Raw genomic sequence first — 18,152 nt, forward strand, 5'->3', positions numbered from 1 at the left:
GTTAGAAGGAGGAGTTAGTTAGAAGGAGGAGTTAATTAGTTAGTTAATTAGGAGTTAGTTTAGAAGGAGGAGGAGTTAGGAGGAGGAGTTAGTTAGGAGGAGGAGTTAGTTAGGAGGAGGAGTTAGTTAGGAGTTAATTAGTTAGTTAATTAGGAGTTAGTTTAGAAGGAGGAGGAGTTAGGAGGAGGAGTTAGGAGGAGTTAGTTAGTCAGTTAGGAGGAGTAGTTAGTTAGTTAGGAGGAGTTAGTTAGGAGGAGTTGGTTAGTTAGTAGGAGTAGTTAGTTAGGAGGAGTTAGTTAGAAGGATTAGAAGTTGGGGTAAGTAATAGTTTGTAGCATCAATTTTTTCAGAACGACTCATTTGTTCGCTAACACTGGCTTATTAAACGTGTGTGTGTGTGAGCGTGTGTGTGTGTCATGTTAGTACTTCCCTTTTTCTCTCCTGCTCATTGTGGTCGTCTTGTGAGGGTGCGGAGCCCTCAGTTTCTTCTCCTTTCGAAGGAGCTGGTAAACAGGAAAGCTGTTGGAACAGATAAGGTCTGTTTTGGCTTGAGCACTGACTGATTACTGATACTGATTGTATAGTTTACCATCCAAACCCAGTGTCCAGATTAAGATAGGAAATAACCAGCAGGTCCAAGTTAGGCTGCCAGCAGGTCAACAGCAAGTTGAAAAATCTGAAAGTGTGTGGTCTGCCCACATCTACCTCAGTGTGTGTGGTCTGCCCACATCTACCTCAGTGTGTGTGGTCTGCCCACATCTACCTCAGTGTGTGTGGTCTGCCCACATCTACCTCAGTGTGTGTGGTCTGCCCACATCTACCTCAGTGTGTGTGGTCTGCCCACATCTACGTCAGTGAGTGGTCTGCCCACATCTACCTCAGTGTGTGTGGTCTGCCCACATCTACGTCAGTGAGTGGTCTGCCCAGATCTACCTCAGTGTGTGGTCTGCCCAGATCTACCTCAGTGTGTGGTCTGCCCACGTCTACCTCAGTGTGTGGTCTGCCCACCTCTACCTCAGTGTGTGGTCTGCCCACCTCTACCTCAGTGTGTGGTCTGCCCACGTCTACCTCAGTGTGTGGTCTGCCCAGGTCTACGTCAGTGTGTGGTCTGCCCAGGTCTACGTCAGTGTGTGGTCTGCCAAGGTCTACGTCAGTGTGTGGTCTGCCCAGGTCTACGTCAGTGTGTGGTCTGCCCACCTCTACGTCAGTATGTGGTCTGCCCACGTCTACCTCAGTGTGTGGTCTGCCCACGTCTACCTCAGTGTGTGGTCTGCCCACGTCTACCTCAGTGTGTGGTCTGCCCACGTCTACCTCAGTGTGTGGTCTGCCCACGTCTACCTCAGTGTGTGGTCTGCCCACGTCTACCTCAGTGTGTGGTCTGCCCAGATCTACCTCAGTGTGTGGTCTGCCCAGGTCTACCTCAGTGTGTGGTCTGCCCAGGTCTACGTCAGTGTGTGGTCTGCCCAGGTCTACCTCAGTGTGTGGTCTGCCCACGTCTACCTCAGTGTGTGGTCTGCCCACGTCTACCTCAGTGTGTGGTCTGCCCACGTCTACCTCAGTGTGTGGTCTGTCCACGTCTACCTCAGTGTGTGGTCTGCCCACGTCTACCTCAGTGTGTGGTCTGCCCACATCTACCTCAGTGTGTGGTCTGCCCACATCTACCTCAGTGTGTGGTCTGCCCACATCTACCTCAGTGTGTGGTCTGCCCACATCTACCTCAGTGTGTGGTCTGCCCACATCTACCTCAGTGTGTGGTCTGCCCACTAGAGGTTGACACGGGAGTGAAAATTCAGTCCTTTCTATAACCCCGGAACTTTCCTGTCCCTTCCTGAGAAAAATCACTCTCATCCCGTCCTAATTTTTTCACACACAAATATGTAGGCTATTGTCTTTGTTTTGGACGTATTTAAAATAATTTCAGTAATGCAATATACGACTGTGGTATGTGGTTGTCTTACCTATTTTAGTTCAAATGTACTGAATGTGGGCCGTGTATCTCTGGATGAGAGTGTATTCTAAATAACCTGGATGTAGATCATTAAGGATGAGGACAGAGACCACAGCAGGATGGTCTGCTCAGCACAGCACTGGCATTAAACTGTAGTCTACGGCTGAGCACTGAGCACATTAAACTGTAGTCTACAGCTGAGCACTGAGCACATTAAACTGTAGTCTACAGCTGAACACTGAGCACATTAAACTGTAGCCTACAGCTGAGCACATTAAACTGTAGTCTACAGCTGAGCACTGAGCACATTAAACTGTAGTCTACAGCTGAACACTGAGCACATTAAACTGTAGTCTACGGCTGAGCACATTAAACTGTAGTCTACAGCTGAGCACATTAAACTGTAGTCTACAGCTGAGCACTGAGCACATTAAACTGTAGTCTACAGCTGAGCACTGAGCACATTAAACTGTAGTCTACGGCTGAGCACATTAAACTGTAGTCTACAGCTGAACACTGAGCACATTAAACTGTAGTCTACAGCTGAGCACATTAAACTGTAGTCTACAGCTGAACACTGAGCACATTAAACTGTAGCCTACAGCTGAGCACTGAGCACATTAAACTGTAGTCTACAGCTGAGCACTGAGCACATTAAACTGTAGTCTACAGCTGAGCACATTAAACTGTAGTCTACAGCTGAGCACTGAGCACATTAAACTGTAGTCTACAGCTGAGCACATTAAACTGTAGTCTACAGCTGAGCACATTAAACTGCAGCCTACGGCTGAACACTGAGCACATTAAACTGTAGTCTACAGCTGAGCACTGAGCACATTAAACTGTAGCCTACAGCTGAGCACTGAGCACATTAAACTGTAGTCTACAGCTGAACACTGAGCACATTAAACTGTAGTCTACAGCTGAGTACTGAGCACATTAAACTGTAGCCTACAGCTGAGCACATTAAACTGTAGTCTACTGCTGAACACTGAGCACATTAAACTGTAGCCTACAGCTGAGCACTGATCACATTAAACTGTAGCCTACAGCTGAGCACTGAGCACATTAAACTGTAGTCTACAGCTGAACACTGAGCACATTAAACTGTAGCCTACAGCTGAGCACATTAAACTGTAGCCTACAGCTGAGCACTGAGCACATTAAACTGTAGTCTACAGCTGAACACTGAGCACATTAAACTGTAGTCTACAGCTGAGCACATTAAACTGTAGCCTACAGCTGAGCACTGAGCACATTAAACTGTAGCCTACAGCTGAGCACATTAAACTGTAGCCTACAGCTGAGCACTGAGCACATTAAACTGTAGCCTACAGCTGAGCACATTAAACTATAGCCTACAGCTGAGCACTGAGCACATTAAACTGTAGTCTACAGCTGAACACTGAGCACATTAAACTGTAGTCTACAGCTGAGCACATTAAACTGTAGCCTACAGCTGAGCACTGAGCACATTAAACTGTAGCCTACAGCTGAGCACATTAAACTGTAGTCTACAGCTGAGCACATTAAACTGTAGCCTACAGCTGAGCACATTAAACTGTAGCCTACAGCTGAGCACATTAAACTGTAGTCTACAGCTGAGCACATTAAACTGTAGCCTACAGCTGAGCACATTAAACTGTAGCCTACAGCTGAGCACATTAAACTGTAGTCTACAGCTGAGCACATTAAACTGTAGTCTACAGCTGAGCACATTAAACTGTAGCCTACAGCTGAGCACTGAGCACATTAAACTGTAGTCTACGGCTGAGCACTGAGCACATTAAACTGTAGTCTACAGCTGAGCACATTAAACTGTAGTCTACAGCTGAGCACATTAAACTGTAGTCTACAGCTGAGCACATTAAACTGTAGTCTACAGCTGAGCACATTAAACTGTAGTCTACAGCTGAGCACATTAAACTGTAGTCTACAGCTGAGCACTGAGCACATTAAACTGTAGTCTACAGCTGAGCACATTAAACTGTAGTCTACAGCTGAGCACATTAAACTGTAGTCTACAGCTGAGCACATTAAACTGTAGCCTACAGCTGAGCACTGATCACATTAAACTGTAGCCTACAGCTGAGCACATTAAACTGTAGCCTACAGCTGAGCACTGAGCACATTAAACTGTAGTCTACAGCTGAACACTGAGCACATTAAACTGTAGCCTACAGCTGAGCACTGAGCACATTAAACTGTAGCCTACAGCTGAGCACTGATCACATTAAACTGTAGCCTACAGCTGAACACTGAGCACATTAAACTGTAGTCTACAGCTGAGCACATTAAACTGTAGTCTACAGCTGAGCACTGATCACATTAAACTGTAGTCTACAGCTGAGCACATTAAACTGTAGTCTACAGCTGAGCACATTAAACTGTAGTCTACAGCTGAGCACTGAGCACATTAAACTGTAGTCTACAGCTGAGCACTGAGCACATTAAATTGTAGTCTACAGCTGAGCACTGATCACATTAAACTGTAGTCTACAGCTGAGCACATTAAGCTGTAGTCTACAGCTGAGCACATTAAACTGTAGTCTACAGCTGAGCACATTAAACTGTAGTCTACAGCTGAGCACTGAGCACATTAAACTGTAGTCTACAGCTGAGCACATTAAACTGTAGTCTACAGCTGAGCACTGAGCACATTAAACTGTAGTCTACAGCTGAGCACATTAAACTGTAGTCTACGGCTGAGCACTGAGCACATTAAACTGTAGTCTACAGCTGAGCACTGAGCACATTAAACTGTAGTCTACAGCTGAGCACTGAGCACATTAAACTGTAGTCTACGGCTGAGCACTGAGCACATTAAACTGTAGTCTACGGCTGAGCACTGAGCACATTAAACTGTAGTCTACAGCTGAGCACATTAAACTGTAGTCTACAGCTGAGCACTGAGCACATTAAACTGTAGTCTACGGCTGAGCACTGAGCACATTAAACTGTAGTCTACAGCTGAGCACTTAGGAACATTTACAACGTATTTAAAAAACACTGAGCTGCACTACTGCATTGTCTGTCAACCTTTTTTAAATTTCACCTTCCAGGTCATCTATAAGTCTTTGATAGGTAAAGCTCCGCCTTATCTCAGCTCACTGGTCACCATAGCAACACCCACCCGTAGCACGCGCTCCAGCAGGTATATCTCACAAGGTCATCCCCAAAGACAACACCTAATTTGGCCGCCTTTCCTTCCAGTTCTCTGCTGCTAATGACTGGAACGAATTGCAAAAATTGCTGAAGTTGGAGACATATCTTCCTCACTAACTTTAAATGTCAGCTGTCAGAGCAGCTTACCGATTGCTGCAGCTGTACACAGTCCATCTGTAAATAGCCCATCCAATCTACCTACCTCATTGTCGCACTGCTTTGCTTTATCTTGGCCAGGTCACAGTTGTAAATGAGAATTTGTTCTCAACCGGCCTACCTGGTTAAATAAAGATGAAAGGAAAAAAGTTAGCACAGGTTTAGTTAAATAAACAAACAATTGTGCGGTCCTGTAGACTGTTGATCCGTTCCTGTAGACTGTTGATCCTGTACTGTCCGTTCCTGTAGACTGTCGGTCCTGTAGACTGTCGGTCCTGTCCTGCCCGTTCCTGTGGACTGTTGATCCTGTCCTGTAGACTGTTGATCCTGTCCTGTAGACTATTGATCCTGTCCTGTAGACTGTTGATCCTGTACTGCCCGTTCCTGTAGACTGTTGATCCTGGCCTGTACTGCCCGTTCCTGTAGACTGTTGGCCTGTACTGCCCGTTCCTGTAGACTGTTGGCCTGTACTGCCCGTTCCTGTAGACTGTTGATCCTGGCCTGTACTGCCAGTTCCTGTAGGCTGTTGGCACGTACTGCCCGTTCCTGTAGACTGTTGGCCTGTACTGCCCGTTCCTGTAGACTGTTGGCCTGTACTGCCCGTTCCTGTAGACTGTTGATCCTGGCCTGTACTGCCAGTTCCTGTAGACTGATGATCCAGTACTGTAGAATGTTGATCCTGTCCATAACTTGACTCTAGAACTTGACTCCCAGATTCCTGAAAGACCCGTGTTAACCTCTACTGCCCACATCTGTGTGTGTGTGTGTGTGTGTGTGTGTGTGTGTGTGTGTGTGTGTGTGTGTGTGTGTGTGTGTGTGTGTGTGTGTGTTCTGCCCACATCTCCCACGGTGTGTGTGCCCTGTGTTTCTCTTCCTGTGTGACTCTCATAGCAGCAGCCACAGTTCAGATGTGGTGGTGGTGTCAACTATTCACCCTCGCTACATTATCTCTCTCTCACTTCTCGTCTCACCTCTCTCTCTTTCGCCTCTCTCTCGCCTCACCTCTCGCTCTGTCTCTCTCGCTGCTCTCTGTCTCTCTTGCCTCTCCCTCTCTCTCTCGTCTCTCTCACCTCTCTCTCTCGCCTCTCTCTCTCTCTCGCCTCTCTCTCTCTCTCTCTCTCGCCTCTCTCGCCTCTCGCTCTGTCTCTCTCGCCTCTCGCTCTGTCTCTCTCGCCTCTCTCTCTGTCTCCCTCACCTCTCTCTCTGTCTCTCTCGCCTCTCTCTCTGTCTCGCTCGCCTCTCTCTCTGTCTCTCTCGCCTCTCGCTCTGTCTCTCTCGCCTCTCTCTCTGTCTCCCTCACCTCTCTCTCTGTGTCTATTTCGCCTCTCTCTCTTTCCTCTCTCTCTTCTCTAGCCTCTCTCTCTTCTCTAGCCTCTCGCTCTCTCCACATCTCGTTCTGTCTTTCTCAACTCTCTCTCCTCTAGCCTCTCTCTCCTCTAGCCTCTTGTTCTGTCTATCTCACCTCTCTCTCTGTCTCTCATGCCTCTTGCTATCTCACACCTCTCGCTCAGTAAAATGTCAAACAAGTACACAAATAATTAAAATGTTAAAAAAAAGTATAGAGAATCCAATTAAAACCCCAAATAACACTGATTAAGTAGCCGAGTAAACACTCCTTGTCTCGGGTGACTGAGGTCCTTAATGATCTTCTTGGCCTTCCTTTGACACAGAGTGCTGTAAATGTCCTGGAGGGCAGGCAGCGTGCCCCTGATGATGTGTTGGTCTGACCGCATCAGCCTCTGGTGTGCCTTGTGGTTGAGGGCAGTGCAGTTGGCGTACCAGGCGGTGATGCATACCCGGCAGAATGCTCTCGGTGGTGCATCTGTAGAAGTCTTAGGGGCCAAATTTCTGAGGCGCTGTTTAATGTCAGGTCCTCAGTTATGTGTACGCCGAGGAACTTGAAGCTTTTGACCCTATCCACTGGTGCCCCTTTCGATGTGGATGGTGTTGTGCCCCCTCTTCTGTCTCCTGAATTCCACGATCAGTTCCTTAATGTTGATGTGGAGGGAGAGGTTATTTTCCTGGCAACACTCCACCAGGACCCTCCCCTCCTCCCTGTAGGGCGTTTCGTCATTGTTGGTAATCAGGCCTACTGCTGTTGTATCGTCTGCAAACTTGATGATTGAGTTGGAGTCATGCGTGACCACGCCGTCATGGGTGAACAGGAAGTACAGGAGGGGGCTGAGCACGCACCCCTGTGGGGCCTCAGTGTTGAGGATCAGCGTGGCGGAGGTGTTGCCTACCTTCACTGCTTGGGGTCGGCCTGTCAGGAAGTCCATGACCCTGTTGCACAGAGAGGAGTTCAGAACCAGAACCCTGAGCTTGGAGTGCACTATGGAGTTAAAAGCTGAGCTATAGTCAATGAACAGCATTCTCACGTAGGTAGTCCTGTTGTCCAGGTGGGATAGGGCAGTGCAACGGCGATTGCATCGCCCGTGGATCTTTTAGGGCGGTATTGCTGTGGGTCTAGGGTGTCGGGTACGGTGGAGCTGATGTCGTCCTTGACGAGCCTTTCAAAGCACTTGATTATGACAGAAGTTAGTATTCGTGTGCCTCTGGGCAGATAGACAGTTCAGTTACCTTAGCTTGTCTTGGGTACAGGAACAACGGTGGCCACAGACCGGTGGTTGTGAGTCAACTATTCAGCCTCTTATCTCTGAGAGGAGGGGGGTGGACTATAGCTAGTCTTTACAGCTGCTCCTTCGGTCACCCAGCTGGTCCTTCGATCACCCAGCTAGTCCTTCGATCACCCAGCTGCTCCTTCGGTCACCCAGCTGCTCCTTCGGTCACCCAGCTGCTCCTTCGGTCACCCAGCTGCTCCTTCGGTCACCCAGCTGCTCCTTCGGTCACCCAGCTGCTCCTTCGGTCACCCAGCTGCTCCTTCGGTCACCCAGCTGCTCCTTCGGTCACCCAGCTGGTCCTTCGATCACCCAGCTAGTCCTTCGGTCACCCAGCTGCTCCTTCGGTCACCCAGCTGCTCCTTCGGTCACCCAGCTGCTCCTTCGGTCACCCAGCTGCTCCTTCGGTCACCCAGCTGCTCCTTCGGTCACCCAGCTGCTCCTTCGGTCACCCAGCTGCTCCTTCGGTCACCCAGCTGCCCCTTCGGTCACCCAGCTGCTCCTTTGGTCACCCAGCTGCTCCTTCGGTCACCCAGCTGCTCCTTCGGTCACCCAGCTGCTCCTTCGGTCACCCAGCTGCTCCTTCGGTCACCCAGCTGCTCCTTCGGTCACCCAGCAGCTCCTTCGGTCACCCAGTAGCTCCTTCGGTCACCCAGCTGCTCCTTCAGCTGTTCAGTGTCTTTCCAAATTGATTTCTATCAATCTAAAATTGTATCCATGCACTTCACATAGGTATCAAGACACTTTATAGGGCTTGATGCATAGAAAAGCTGACCACAAAAGCCCACTACAATAGTGTGGTTGTTTAACACAGTAGCTAGCATGATGGTAGTCTGATGGTTTTCTAGGTTTCTTTCTAAGGCCACAATTTTGACGGACAGCCAGTGTTCAGTTTCAGTATTTATCTGAAGGTCGGTCAAGGCTCCATCTGTTGATGTGTTAAGTGTTGTATGTCAGGACTGAGGGAATAGAGAGACACAGTCTGATCATTACAACAATACAAACACACAAATACTAGGTTGGGCAATGACTCTCTTTTGATTTGCGCAATTAATGGGCAATTAATGGACAATTAATGGACAATTAATGGACAATTAATGGACATGTCCCTCCGTTTTCCAGACATACGTTATTTTGTACATTTTAAAGGTCATTTTAAATGAGAGAAAACAGTGGATGGATGATCTCTCTGTCGTTGTGTTAGATGTGTATAGTAATTCAACTGTAGACAACTATAGGGTGTATTGCTGCTACTGTCAGTACTGAGAGAAAGTGATGGTGTTTTCTCTACAGCCCTGCTGATACAAGGCACAGAGAAAGTGATGGTGTTTTCTCTACAGCCCTGCTGATACAAGGCACAGAGAAAGTGATGGTGTTTTCTCTACAGCCCTGCTGATACAAGGCACAGAGAAAGTGATGGTGTTTTCTCTACAGCCCTGCTGATACAAGGCACAGAGAAAGTGATGGTGTTTTCTCTACAGCCCTGCTGATACAAGGCACAGAGAAAGTGATGGTGTTTTCTCTACAGCCCTGCTGATACAAGGCACAGAGAAAGTGATGGTGTTTTCTCTACAGCCCTGCTGATACAAGGCACAGAGAAAGTGATGGTGTTTTCTCTACAGCCCTGCTGATACAAGGCACAGAGAAAGTGATGGTGTTTTCTCTACAGCCCTGCTGATACAAGGCACAGAGAAAGTGATGGTGTTTTCTCTACAGCCCTGCTGATACAAGGCACAGAGAAAGTGATGGTGTTTTCTCTACAGCCCTGCTGATACAAGGCACAGAGAAAGTGATGGTGTTTTCTCTACAGCCCTGCTGATACAAGGCACAGAGAAAGTGATGGTGTTTTCTCTACAGCCCTGCTGATACAAGGCACAGAGAAAGTGATGGTGTTTTCTCTACAGCCCTGCTGATACAAGGCACAGAGAAAGTGATGGTGTTTTCTCTACAGCCCTGCTGATACAAGGCACAGAGAAAGTGATGGTGTTTTCTCTACAGCCCTGCTGATACAAGGCACAGAGGAAGTGATGGTGTTTTCTCTACAGCCCTGCTGATACAAGGCACAGAGAAAGTGATGGTGTTTTCTCTACAGCCCTGCTGATACAAGGCACAGAGAAAGTGATGGTGTTTTCTCTATAGCCCTGCTGATACAAGGCACAGAGAAAGTGATGGTGTTTTCTCTACAGCTTTTTTGGAGTCTGTCGGTGTCCAAAATGGCACCACTCTATTCCCTACGTAGTGCACTTTATAGGGAATAGGGTGCCATTTGAGACATACTGGAGGCAGATCCTCATGGTTAGCACCTTATGGAACCAGTACTCCTCCCACAATGCCTCTGCCCCTAGTACCAGTGTCTCAGTCACACACACATAGTACCAGTGTCTCAGTCACACACACATAGTACCAGTGTCTCAGTCGCACACACACATAGTACCAGTATCACATACATAGTACCAGTACCAGTATCACACTCATAGTACCAGTATCACACACATAGTACCAGTGTCTCAGTCACACACACATAGTACCAGTGTCTCAGTCACACACATAGTACCAGTGTCTCAGTCACACACACACACAACCAGTGTCTTAGTGACACACACCACACACACACACACACACACAACCAGTGTCTCAGTCTCACACACACACACACACACACACACACACACACACACACAACCAGTGTCTCAGTCACACACACACACACACACACACACACACAACCAGTGTCTCAGTCACACACACACACACACACACACACACACACACACACACACACACAACCAGTGTCTCAGTCACTCACAGAACCAGTGTCTCAGTCACTCACAGAACCAGTGTCTCAGTCACTCACAGAACCAGTGTCTCAGTCACTCACAGAACCAGTGTCTCAGTCACTCACAGAACCAGTGTCTCAGTCACTCACACAACCAGTGTCTCAGCGCCAGGCTCTCACTCAGGCAGCTTCCTTCTACTACTTTCATAACACACTGCAACACATACTTCTCCTAATGTGTCTCAATGTAGTTGTGACATTTTAATCGACCCACGTTTTGATCCCGGGGTTTCTGTATATAACGAGACACCATTTCATCTTGTTATGTCAGTCAATCATCAATCAGTTTAAGTTCCACCAAATATGATTTGTGTAGTGCTTGTAACGAATACGTTATTGGCACAAAAAGTTTAACGGTAGCCTGAAACTAATGTGAGAATGTTATGTCATTCAAATACTGTACTCTTTAAACATATTCTGGAAGCACAAGTGCTGTGAGTTTTGTTTTGTTTTGATTGATACTGAATGTTAATCAGATCTTCAAGCAGAACCTAATATTAGATAAAGGGAACCTGAGTGAACAAATAACACAACAATTACACACTTATTTCCTAAACAAAGTTATGCAACACCCAGTGCCCCTGTGTGAAAAAGTAATTGTCCCCTTATACTCAGTAACTGGTTGTGCCACCTTCAGCTGCAACGATTCAAACCAAACGCTTCCTGTTGATCAGTCCCTCACCAATTTTGGCCAATTCTTCAATGCAGAACTGGGTGTTGTATAAGTTTTGTTAATTTAAATAAATAAAATAATTATCATTTTTTTTTTTTTTTTTGTATTTGTAAACTCAAATTCCCTTTATCTAATATTAGGTTTTTACTTGAAGGTCTGATAACATTATCAAAACTCTGTACAACAACATTCCTGTATGTAGGATCTGTACAACAACATTCCTGTATGTAGGATCTGTACTCTGTACAACAACATTCCTGTATGTAGGATCTGTACTCTGTACAACAACATTCCTGTATGTAGGATCTGTACAGCAACATTCCTGTATGTAGGATCTGTACTCTGTACAACAACATTCCTGTATGTAGGATCTGTACTCTGTACAGCAACATTCCTGTATGTAGGATCTGTACAACAACATTCCTGTATGTAGGATCTGTACAACAACATTCCTGTATGTAGGATCTGTACAACAACATTCCTGTATGTAGGATCTGTACTCTGTACAACAACATTCCTGTATGTAGGATCTGTACTCTGTACAACAACATTCCTGTATGTAGGATCTGTACAGCAACATTCCTGTATGTAGGATCTGTACTCTGTACAACAACATTCCTGTATGTAGGATCTGTACTCTGTACAGCAACATTCCTGTATGTAGGATCTGTACAACAACATTCCTGTATGTAGGATCTGTACAACAACATTCCTGTATGTAGGATCTGTACAACAACATTCCTGTATGTAGGATCTGTACTCTGTACAACAACATTCCTGTATGTAGGATCTGTACAACAACATTCCTGTATGTAGGATCTGTACAACAACATTCCTGTATGTAGGATCTGTACTCTGTACAACAACATTCCTGTATGTAGGATCTGTACTCTGTACAACAACATTCCTGTATGTAGGATCTGTACAACAACATTCCTGTATGTAGGATCTGTACTCTGTACAACAACATTCCTGTATGTAGGATCTGTACTCTGTACAACAACATTTCTGTATGTAAGATCTGTACAACAACGTTCCTGTATGTAGGATCTGTACAACAACATTCCTGTATGTAGGATCTGTACTCTGTACAACAACATTCCTGTATGTAGGATCTGTACTCTGTACAACAACATTCCTGTATGTAGGATCTGTACTCTGTACAACAACATTCCTGTATGTAGGATCTGTACAACAACATTCCTGTATGTAGGATCTGTACAACAACATTCCTGTATGTAGGATCTGTACTCTGTACAACAACATTCCTGTATGTAGGATCTGTACTCTGTACAACAACATTCCTGTATGTAAGATCTGTACAACAACATTCCTGTATGTAGGATCTGTACTCTGTACAACAACATTCCTGTATGTAGGATCTGTACTCTGTACAACAACATTCCTGTATGTAGGATCTGTACAACAACATTCCTGGATGTAGGATCTGTACTCTGTACAACAACATTCCTGTATGTAGGATCTGTACTCTGTACAACAACATTCCTGTATGTAAGATCTGTACTCTGTACAACAACATTCCTGTATGTAGGATCTGTACAACAACATTCCTGTATGTAGGATCTGTACAACAACATTCCTGTATGTAGGATCTGTACTCTGTACAACAACATTCCTGTATGTAGGATCTGTACTCTGTACAACAACATTCCTGTATGTAGGATCTGTACTCTGTACAACAACATTCCTGTATGTAGGATCTGTACTCTGTACAACAACATTCCTGTATGTAGGATCTGTACTCTGTACAACAACATTCCTGTATGTAAGATCTGTACTCTGTACAACAACATTCCTGTATGTAGGATCTGTACTCTGTACAACAACATTCCTGTATGTAGGATCTGTACTCTGTACAGCAACATTCCTGTATGTAGGATCTGTACTCTGTACAGCAACATTCCTGTATGTAGGATCTGTACTCTGTACAGCAACATTCCTGTATGTAGGATCTGTACTCTGTACAGCAACATTCCTGTATGTAGGATCTGTACTCTGTACAGCAACATTCCTGTATGTAGGATCTGTACAACAACATTCCTGTATGTAGGATCTGTACAACAACATTCCTGGATGTAGGATCTGTACTCTGTACAACAACATTCCTGTATGTAGGATCTGTACTCTGTACAACAACATTCCTGTATGTAGGATCTGTACTCTGTACAACAACATTCCTGTATGTAGGATCTGTACTCTGTACAGCAACATTCCTGTATTGCTTTGCCTTCTCCAAACCTGTCAAGAGTTCTCTCACATGACTTGGGTTGGGTGGTGACGGTGCTACTGTTTTGGTAAAATCAAGGGACCCTTTGCAAATTCAGAACACCTTTGGAGATTCACTTGGCAGCAGAAAAGATCGTTTTACTCTTCCTTCCTCGCCGGCAAAGAGTCTCTTCTAGAGGGGTTTGTTCTGTAAGTTTGAGCTCAATGGTTCTTCCTATTGTCCAGTCTCTGCCGCTGCTACTTTCTGCTTCCTGTTTGTAGTGGTCATCTCAGAACATCTAGAGCAGAATATAAGTTGTTGTTTTTTGTTTTCTGCTAATCACTCAGCACCTCGAGCTGCAGTAGCTGTTGCTTTGCAACCTTTCACCATTCAATAGATGATATGAATGTAACAATGGGATCACCTGTACCCTGGTGTTGACGAACAAACCTCAGCAGACATCAGGTTACCATCCTTCATCTTGTTTGAATGACCAGTTCCTGTTTCTCCTCTAGTCGCCAGTCTCCAGGGTTAGGATCAAATTCCAGATAATTCACTCAAGGACACTTGAAATTCCAATTCTCTTCAATACTTTTCAATGCGGAAAGTTTAGGATTTGGAAGTTGTTTTACTTTCTGAATCGACCGGAATGGAATTGGAATTGACCCCCAACCCCTGCTAGTCTCTCCCCTATTGCGTCGTCGCGCAATAGGAGGCTGGTTGATAGCTGTTCCTGCGACGTCTCTGACATCTGGCTAATCAAACTTAAAAAATAAAATAAATAAAAAACGTGTCTTTAACACGGTTGATTGTTCATTTGTGTTGCGTTGAACAATGAACAATCATCTATACTGTAATAGTCCTGCGGTGGCTTCCGCTCCCTCAGTCGGTGTTCTGCTCGTACGTCGTACCGCGTGACTCTCTGTCGTTTTAGAAGATGTACAGTACGTGTCAGAGTCTCTGTCTTTAGTCTCCACGCCGGCTGGTACAGCAGATGCCTTGCATTTTCTTTTGCGTTTCTTCTTGTTGTATTCTACTGCCTTTTCTTGTTGATATTGTTTACCTAGGTCCTTGTGTGTGTGTGTGTGTGTGTGTGTGTGTGTGTGTGTGTGTGTGTGATCTGCCCTGCATTATTTGTGTAGGTGCCTGTTATTTTTTTTATAATTTGTATGTTTAGTATTGTATTGTAATGTGTTTTTCTCCCAGGACTGGAAAGTGTCAAGGTAAGGTTACTAAGAGAAGGGTGTGATGACCAAATGGAATATTTTGCATACAAAGAACCTTTCTAAATTCCACTCTCTACATGGATGAGCACTCTGATTGGTGGTCACTATTGACATCCTGAATGGATGAGCACTCTGATTGGTGGTCACTATTGACATCCTGAATGGATGAGCACTCTGATTGGTGATCACTATTGACATCCTGAATGGATGAGCACTCTGATTGGTGATCACTATTGACATCCTGAATGGATGAGCACTCTGATTGGTGATCACTATTGACATCCTGAATGGATGAGCACTCTGATTGGTGATCACTATTGACATCTTCAATAAAGGTGGCTTTACACACTGAATAGAAAATGGAGATACGTTACATTTGGTAGCACCAGAAATCCTCTAAATGTATCATTTTTTCCTCTCTGATTTGAAGAATTCAATATTTAATCGATCAGCATTAATTAAATATATCACCATGAGCTGGTTTTACCACAGTTGGAACTCACAGTTTTCATATTTAATCAAATTCAACTTCTCAGTTCAAAAACCATCATTTGATCTCAAATGTTTTTTATCGCTCACTATTGTCTCCAAATGTAAAAGTTGAGTATGAGATCTTTTGACACGCGGGCTTCAGGTGTCTTGTGGGTATCTCTCCCCTTGTATCCAGTGTGTAACTTGTCCCCCTACCTTCCTGTAGTCAGGAAGTGAGTCAGAGCAGCTGGCGTGGGTGAAGAGGGAGACTCCACCCACAGGAACAGGAGAGACTGAGGAGACTCCGCCCACAGGAACAGAAGGACCCGGACCTGTCCATCGCCCTCAGCAAGGATAAAAACTAAAAACCCTATTAGACTCATGACAATAACCACAGTCCTGTTAGACACTCACAACGACACACACCTCCTGACCACAGTCCTGTTAGACACGACACACACCTCCTGACCACAGTCCTGTTAGACACAACGACACACACCTCCTGACCACAGTCCTGATACAAGCTGAATAAAACAATGCAACTGACTGATATCATGCAGTACAACACAACAAACAGCTTCACCACGAGCAACAGTTCCTCAACAGCCCAAATACTACCGTCTGACTAGAGCCTGAGGACAGTGTTTCTTCGGACTAGACTACAACGCTTGTACACCCCCAATATAAACCAGAGTACACCCTGACAACAACTACAACTTCACCCTGACAACAACTACAACTTCACCCTGACAACAACTACAACTTCACCCTGACAACAACTACAACTTCACCCTGACAACAACTACAACTTCACCCTGACAACAACTACAACTTCACCCTGACAACAACTACAACTTCACCCTGACAACAACTACAACTTCACCCTGACAACAACTACAACAACTTCACCCTGACAACAACTACAACAACTTCACCCTGACAACAACTACAACAACTTCACCCTGACAACAACTACAACAACTTCACCCTGACAACAACTACAACTTCTTCACCCTGACAACAACTACAACAACTTCACCCTGACAACAACTACAACTTCACCCTGACAACAACTACAACTTCACCCTGACAACAACTACAACTTCACCCAGACAACAACTACAACTTCACCCTGACAACAGCCTCCCGCTGCAGCTCCGTGACGTTCTGACAACAGTCCCTCTAGACTGTGGCCCAATCATCCCCTAACCCCTGTGCCCAAATTTGCCCCTAAACCCTGCGCCCAAATCGGCCCCTAAACCCTACGCCCTATGCTAATCTGAGAGGATTTTACAGGTGTAAGTAATCTGGCAATAGCTCCAGCGTGCTCTCTGATAGGCTAGGTGGAAGTTTCACTATATTGCTTATACCGATCAAATCCTCTCCGATCTCTACAAGTGCATATGGTGTAGGGTTTAAGGGTCGATTTTTGGATTGGGCCTAGGACTTGAGGATGGGATGGCAGCCCCTCTACCGATCCAGCTCCGCTGAAGCCAGACTTTATCAACACTAACCTACCAAAGCCTCTCTTTTAACCTCTTTGTCATCGTCAGCCTCAGTGGTTAATTCCAGTTAGCTGCATCACAACTAAAATCAGCTCAGCTCCTTTTTCTTTTTTTTTAAGCCTTGATTTTAGTCCGACTTGACTGACTGACAGCCTAAATCAAGAGTGACTTAACTCTGACTTGGCTAAGGTCAGGGGTCGTTCTGACTCTAGTAGAGCCCGTAGTTCTTCTATGGGGAGACTCTGGGTGCTTAACTTTGTTTTTGCTTCATCATTTGTTGTGAGGAAATAGCCAAGATTTTAACATTTTTATTTAATTTTGTATTATTTATATAGGGGAAAAATCATGCACTTGTGGTTTATGAAGTATCTGTATATGTACTATTATAACTGTTTAATATACCCTTATAACATTCATGCTAAAAGTCTGTTATAGCGTACTGTTTTTCTGTCAGTAAGTGTGCTTGTGTTCATGATTTCTTGTTGAAAATCTCCTTTTTCGTAAGGAAATGTTTAGATTATGGAAATACAGATATTCTTTGTTATTTTCTTGTCTCGGGGGTTCTGTACTTTTATTGCCTTCCACCCCAACAGAAGAATGACAAATTCAAAAACTCTCCTGCCTTAAAGGATATGGGGGGCTGTTGACCTTTCACCTCTGTCAACATTGTCAACTGTCAACATTTAGATTGTATTTTTGTTGTAATCTCTTAATGCTAAACTCTATAATGCATTCAGTGGGTTTATTTTGACATGTTTCATCTGTTATTGATTTATTCAACTAGGGCATTAGAATTACTACGTTTCTTTTTATATTTCATTCATTTTCAGGAGAAAATGTATTGTTACACTCTCAAGCACCACACTCAATAATCACTCAGTTTGATCCTGGCCACTACCTGGCGTAAGGATGTGCTATCCTAATTCCTTGTAATGCCTTGTAATTCACTGATGATCGGGGTTGTTTGGCACATACAATGTGTGTTTATGACCTCCTATGGTTGTCTCAAATTGCACCCCTATTCCCTATAGGGGGCCCCTGGTTAAAAGTAGTGCATTATATAGGGAATAGGGTGCCATTTGGGCTACAGGCACAGTGTGTGTGTGTGTGTGTATGTATATTCTGGGAACTCTGTGCTGCAGCTCATTCTCCAGTGTTGACCTGAAGGAGTATTGTATTGGTCACACTGGGATGCATAAAGAAGCCATGTCCACAATGATGTCTCTCTTACTTATCCACAACCACAATGGCTCATTTCATGTGTAACAGTATATATGATTATAAATATTCCATCAAGGTTGAAATAATTGAAATCCTGTGTATATCT

General features: G+C 45.0%; 1 protein-coding gene across 2 annotated transcripts in view; it reads left to right on the forward strand.

Annotated features, from left to right (window-relative positions):
- Positions 1–16,142, forward strand: part of LOC110530798 (epidermal growth factor receptor substrate 15-like 1) — a 66,894-nt gene extending 50,752 nt beyond the window's left edge. The window contains exons 22-23 of one of the 2 annotated variants that reach the window (XM_036986548.1): positions 14,830–14,846; positions 15,547–16,142. In XM_036986548.1, coding sequence (XP_036842443.1) covers positions 14,830–14,846; positions 15,547–15,678 — 149 coding nt within the window. In that variant the 3' untranslated portion in view covers positions 15,679–16,142. The remainder of the gene's footprint in view (positions 1–14,829; positions 14,847–15,546) is intronic. The other variant, XM_036986549.1, reaches the window with a different exon arrangement.
- Positions 16,143–18,152: the final 2,010 nt, after the last annotated feature.

Source organism: Oncorhynchus mykiss, chromosome 8, assembly GCF_013265735.2.
Source record: "Oncorhynchus mykiss isolate Arlee chromosome 8, USDA_OmykA_1.1, whole genome shotgun sequence".
Taxonomy (NCBI): domain Eukaryota; kingdom Metazoa; phylum Chordata; class Actinopteri; order Salmoniformes; family Salmonidae; genus Oncorhynchus; species Oncorhynchus mykiss.